This window comes from Rattus norvegicus, chromosome 20 (assembly GCF_036323735.1).
Source record: "Rattus norvegicus strain BN/NHsdMcwi chromosome 20, GRCr8, whole genome shotgun sequence".
Lineage (NCBI taxonomy): Eukaryota > Metazoa > Chordata > Mammalia > Rodentia > Muridae > Rattus > Rattus norvegicus.
The window spans coordinates 32,120,582-32,127,383 of NC_086038.1; the positions used below are offsets into that span (position 1 = coordinate 32,120,582).

General features: G+C 41.2%; 1 protein-coding gene across 5 annotated transcripts in view; it reads right to left on the reverse strand.

Annotated features, from left to right (window-relative positions):
* The window catches only part of Ros1 (ROS proto-oncogene 1, receptor tyrosine kinase), a 151,348-nt gene extending 145,254 nt beyond the window's left edge, over positions 1–6,094 (reverse strand). For 2 of the 5 annotated variants that reach the window (XM_008772862.4, XM_039098447.2), the window contains exon 1: positions 5,443–6,091. In XM_008772862.4, coding sequence (XP_008771084.1) covers positions 5,443–5,565 — 123 coding nt within the window. In that variant the 5' untranslated portion in view covers positions 5,566–6,091. 5 annotated transcript variants of the gene reach the window in all.
* Between the last annotated feature and the right edge of the window lie 708 nt (positions 6,095–6,802).

The window sequence follows — 6,802 nt, forward strand, 5'->3', positions numbered from 1 at the left end:
TAGTTGAGAAAAATGCATTACAGCTGGGTCTCATGGAGGCATTTCCTCAAGGGAGGCTCCTTTCTCTGCGATAACTCCGGCTTGTGTCAAGTTGACACAAAACCAACTAGTACACTGGCCAATCTATTTCTACACGAAAACAAACTATGCAAATTTCTAGATGTTGCACAAAGTTTGAGAATTAAGATTTATTTTTTTATTTTAAATTATGTGGGGCGGGGGGGATTCTAGTGTGCACTTGAGTACAGAATCTCAGAGGCTACAAAGGAGTCAGATTTGCCTGGTGCTGGAGTTACAGGTAGTTGTGAGCCCCACAACCTGGGCTTAGGTTGGGTTAGAGCCTAGGTTAAGAAACAAGCTTGACAATCCCACTAAAATCAAGGACTAGACAAGGCTGCCCACTCGCTCCCTACTTATTCAATATAGTTCTTGAAGTTCTAGCCAGAGCAATCAGACAACAAAAGGAGATCAAGGGGATACAGATCGGAAAAGAAGAAGTCGAAATATCACTATTTGCAGATGACATGATAGTATATTTAAGTGATCCCAAAAGTTCCACCAGAGAACTACTAAAGCTGATAAACAACTTCAGCAAAGTGGCTGGGTATAAAATTAACTCAAATAAATCAGTAGCCTTCCTCTACACAAAAGAGAAACAAGTCGAGAAAGAAATTAGGGAAACGACACCCTTCATAATAGACCCAAATAATATAAAGTACCTCGGTGTGACTTTAACCAAGCAAGTAAAAGATCTGTACAATAAGAACTTCAAGACTCTGAAGAAAGAAATTGAAGAAGACCTCAGAAGATGGAAAGATCTCCCATGCTCATGGATTGGCAGGATTAATATAGTAAAAATGGCCATTTTACCAAAAGCGATCTACACATTCAATGCAATCCCCATCAAAATACCAATCCAATTCTTCAAAGAGTTAGACAGAACAATTTGCAAATTCATCCTGAATAACAAAAAACCCAGGATAGCTAAAACTATCCTCACAATAAAAGGACTTCAGGGGGAATCACTATCTCTGAATTCAAGCAGTATTACAGAGCAATAGTGATAAAAACTGCATGGTATTGGTACAGAGACAGACAGATAGACCAATGGAACAGAATTGAAGACCCAGAAATGAACCCACACACTTATGGTCACTTGATTTTTGACAAAGGAGCCAAAACCATCCAATGGAAAAAAGATAGCATTTTCAACAAATGGTGCTGATTCATCTGGAGGTCAACATGTACAAGATTGCAGATTGATCCATGCTTATCACCCTGTACAAAGCTTAAGTCCAAGTGGATCAAGGACCTCCACATCAAACCAGATACACTCAAATTAATAGAAGAAAAACTAGGGCAGCATCTCGAACACATGGGCACTCGAAAAAATTTCCTGAACAAAACACCAATGGCTTATGCTCTAAGATCAAGAATCGACAAATGGGATCTCATAAAACTGCAAAGCTTCTGTAAGGCAAAGGACACTGTGGTTAGGACAAAATGGCAACCAACAGATTGGGAAAAGATCTTTACCAATCCTACAACAGATAGAGGCCTTATATCCAAAATATACAAAGAACTCAAGAAGTTAGACCGCAGGGAGACAAATAACCCTATTAAAAAATGGGGTTCAGAGCTAAACAAAGAATTCACAGCTGAGGAATGCCGAATGGCTGAGAAATAGCTAAAGAAATGTTCAACATCTTTAGTCATAAGGGAAATGCAAATCAAAACAACCCTGAGATTTCACCTCACACAAGTGAGAAGGGCTAAGATCAAAAACTCAGGTGACAGCAGATGCTGGCGAGGATTCGGAGAAAGAGGAACACTCCTCCATTGTTGGTGGGATTGCAGACTAGTACAACCATTCTGGAAATCAGTCTGGAGGTTCCTCAGAAAATTGGACATTGAACTGCCTGAGGATCCAGCTATACCTCTCTTGGGCATATACCCAAAAGATGCCCCAACATATAAAAAAGACATGTGCTCCACTATGTTCATAGCAGTCTTTTTTATAATAGCCAGAAGCTGGAAAGAACCCAGATGTCCTTCAACAGAGGAATGGATACAGAAAATGTGGTACATCTACACAATGGAATATTACTCAGCTATCAAAAACAATGACTTTATGAAATTCGTAGGCAAATGGTTGGAACTGGAAAATATCATCCTGAGTGAGGTAACACAATCACACAAAAACACACATGGTATGCACTCATTGATAAGTGGCTATTAGCCCAAATGCTTGAATTACCCTAGATCCCTAGAACAAACGAAACTCAAGACGGATGATCAAAATGTGAATGCTTCACTCCTTCTTTAAAAGGGGAACAAGATACCCTTGGTAGGGAATAGAGAGGCAAAGATTAAAACAGAGACAGAAGGAACACCCATTCAGAGCCTGCCCCACATATGGCCCATACATATACAGCCACCCAATTAGACAAGATGGATGAAGCAAAGAAGTGCAGGCAGACAGGAGCCGGATGTAGATCTCTCCTGAGAGACACAGCCAGAATACAGCAAATACAGAGGCGAATGCCAGCAGCAAACCACTGAACTGAGAACAGGACCCCCGTTGAAGGAATCAGAGAAAGAACTGGAAGAGCTTGAAGGGACTCAAGACCCCATATGAACAACAGTGCCAAGCAACCAGAGCTTCCAGGGACTAAGCCACACCTAAAGACTATACATGGACTGACCCTGGACTCTGACCTCATAGGTAGCATTGAATAGCCTAGTAAGAGCACGAGTGGAAGGGGAAGCCCTGGGTCCTGCTAAGACTGAACCCCCAGTGAACTAGATTGTTGGGGGGAGGGCGGCAATGGGGGGAGGATGGGGAGGGGAACACCCAAAAAGAAGGGGAGGGGGAAGGGTTAGGGGGATGTTGGCCCATAAACCGGGAAAGGGAATAACACTCGAAATGTAAATAAGAAATACTCAAGTTAATTAAAAAAAAGAAAGAAAGAAAGAAAGAAAGAAAGAAAGAAAGAAAGAAAGAGAGAAAGAAAGAAAGAAACAAGCTTGAGGCTTCTGCAGGGGCAATGCATACCCTTAACCATTCAAGAGTCTCTCCTGCAGGCACCCTAACCCAGTTATCGTGTTTTTGTTGTTTTGCAGTGTCTTATGTTGACATATTAAAAAGGTACTGATATTTGCAAGTGATGTTTTTAAACAGAGCAACCTCCTGAAGCTTGGGTTTTCTAATCGTCTCTTAGTTGGTTCCTGGTGAGTAAATTTTAAACTGTATCATTATTATCTAATTTGTATCTTTCGGCCTAGATTACACAGTATCCTATGAAACTAGGATACAATATATGAGTGATTCTTAACTGTCTAGTGATGGAAACATTGAAACGTCAGCATACTGTAATGTCCACCAGGGCACTGGTCACATGATATTAACCTTGTTGAGCCTCCAGCGGCAGCCACTGCAGAGTTGGGGTTACACAAATTTCCAGGAACTCTACGGAATAGAACTGGCACTGCTAAGTCCTGACCTTAGTCCTCAGTTGTTAAATCATTTCTAAAACCGAGAAAACTGTGATAAAACTAAGTCTTTAATGTTCTACTGTGCCCTGAGGATCGACAGAAAAATGCACTTCTACATGTATTTGACTATGAGTCCTTGGGGGAGGGTTGTTGTTTGATTGATTGATTGGTTGGTTGGTTCTATTTTATAAACCATCTCATAATATTAATAGTCTTGAGAAGATTCACTATTTTTTTCCTGCAGCACATGGCATCTAGAATTCAAATATAAGGCCATTAATACATTGAGCTCACACACAGAGTCTCTCAGTCAAGACAAAATCCCCTCTACTCAAGCACAGAACTCAGCCTTGTGCTTTCCCCAGGAACTCTAGCATTCTCTTCTGCGGTGGGCTTCTTGTCACTGTCTGTCTCACTCTGTAGCCCAGTCTGTAGCCCAGGCTGGCTTCAAAGCTGTCCTGATTCTGCATCTGCCTCCTGACTGCTGACGTTATAGGCAGGAGTCACCATGCTTGACTTAATCCTAACATTCTTGTATTTGAGAATGTTTCATGTTTAAATAAAAAAGAAAAAGAAACTGCCTTAATATCAACCACCTATCAAAACCGTAATTTCAAAGAAGTTCTTCACAGCAAACATCGTATTAAAAAGGACGGCAGGGAACACTAAGGTGGGTATCTCATGCCTCACTGTGGCTTTCAGTTCTCCGCCCACCTACTGCCACCCCTCCCAGATCCGAGTGGGCGGCTCAGCTCAGAACACGTTATTACATTTACTGGTCAAACCAGCAGACTGTGTCTCTTGCAATGGCCACCTCAGGGGCTGTGCCCGCCTCCGTAGGTGGGGAACGGAAGGCAGCTCAACAAAGGAACTGACTGTCTGTTTGGGCTGCCAAACCCTGAGGGCATGGAGCCCACACACAGAGAACAGCAGTAAGGAGAGCTGAGAAACAAAACGAAGGCTGTAGTTTTGAAAAATAATCAAAATCAATCTCAAGAGTAAGGAATCGTACATCGTACGTGCTCATAATAGAGCTCTCTAAATATGTTAAAGAGCTTATGTCCAAAGAACTTCAGGATATAAAGGGAAATTCATATGAGGTGATGAAATGATTGTATATAAAATTATAAATATGTTTAAGACCGTCATAGTGGCTTGCTACTGCAATTCTAACCCTAAGCAGGCTGGGGCATGAGGATTGCCAGGAGTTTGAGGCCAACTTTGACTACAAAGCAAACCTCTATCTCAAAAAACATTTATATATACGCACACAACATACATATCAAACTAACTTTTATCTTTGGTTTTTCAAGTTAATTTATGAATATAAAATATAAAGAGTTAACTTAAAATAAACATAGCAATAACTGTTAAGTGACTTAAGCACACCCAAGTCACTATTGAGGCAATGTCATATAATCCATAGAAAAGGGACAACGATAGGAAAGAAAAATGTTCATGTCAAAACTGATTAAACCTGATGAACTCTTTGGAAGGAATAAAAACATAAACAATCCTGTCTTTTGACACAAAATGTTGTACCAAGCCTCTGCACCTGCTTTCCTCGTCAGCAATCCATCCATAACAGAATCACTGTTAGCTGGGAAATAAAAAGTCTAAAGTGTACAAAAAGCCTATTTTATATTTTAAACAAATATTAACATTTTATAGCAAATTACTAGGTAGAATATTTTACAGTTTGTAAAATCTGCTTCTATTTAAGGCTTCCTATCCCCCCCCCGCAAAAAATCTAGAACCCGATAATAATTAAATAAAATATCCTTCCTTGTATTTTGAAGCTATATATTTCTCCTTCCTTGGGTGGGGGTGGGGAACAGGTAAGGGGAGACAATAAGCAGTTTTCCTTGCGACTTTGTCCGGAAAAGAAAACAAATTTGTGGGATTTGTGTCTTAATCTCTGCTAACGCAGAGGCTGGTGAAACTTACCAAGTTAGTTACACAGGACGTTAGGCAGCTGCTCAGAATGGTACCCTGCGCCACGGAAATCCATACGCACCCAAGGACCACAAAGGTCGCAGGTTTTGGGGTGAGCCAGCGGATCCTCTTCATCCCTCAGGAAGGCCAGCTTCCTACACGGCTGGCGTCCTCATGTCTCCATGTTGCTTTAACAATTCTTTAGGCTTCATACTTCGGTTGCAAGTGAGCTTGGTGGGTTATCTGTTTTCTTTTGCGATGTTAGAATATCGTACTCTCTTATTGAAACCGGTTTAGACCTTTGGATCTCAGATAGCCCAGAACATCGCAGCAAGACTATTTTATAGTTTAGCTTCCTTTTACTCCCATAATGAAAGACGTTCCCTGGCTAAAGGCTAGATCGTGGAAGAGCTCTCCACATGCAAAATAAGCAGTAGGAACTTAGATTGCTTTCCAGCGAGCCAGTCCACACAGTCCTGACGCAGAACACTCAGGTCGGCCAGCCACCGCACTTCTTTGAGGTTGGCTGAGCTATGCAGGAAGTTGGGTTTGCTTAGCAAACCGTATCTCATAACTATTTTAAAAACTGGAAGTCTTAACAGTAAGCAGTGAGTTAGAGAAGAAAATAGGAATACTTTCAAACCAAACACTTTTTTTTTTTTTGAAAGAGCGAAAGAAGCTGAAAACTACTAGACGTGTTCTCTGAGGGCAAGTTCAAGACAAGGAGGTTTGTTAAAGAGCTCTCAACATTTTACTACATATTAACTAAAATACTGCCTTATCAGGCCTATTGGGACAGAAACCAAGCTCCATAGAGAACTAGGACACTTACAAGTGTAACACCTTGGGAAGAAAATAAGGTACAGAAATAAGGTTTATCACCCAGACAAAGTTCACGTGAAGCTACAACAAAGAGTTTAAAATCTGCAAGCTACAGAATTCAGTCATTGGGGGTTGATTGACTCTGGTTTCTCTACACCATCCCCCACCCCACAAACAGAATTTTCTATCCTCGGTTAGCCTTCAAGTCTCTGAAGTTGAGGATAACTTTGAACTTCTGCTCCTTCTGCCTCTTCTGTATTTTTTTTTTTTTTGGTTCTTTTTTTCGGAGCTGGGGACCGAACCCAGGGCCTTGCGCTTCCTAGGTAAGCGCTCTACCACTGAGCTAAATCCCCAGCCCCTTCTGTATTTTTTTTTAAGATTTGTTTATTTATTGTATATACAGTGTTATCCCTGCATGCACACCTTTGTGCCAGAAGAGGACACCAGATCTCTTTAGCTGATGGTTATGAACCACCAAGTGGTTGCTGGGAATTGAACTGAGAACCTTTAGAAGAGCAGTTAGAACACTTAACCTGCATTATCTCTCCTC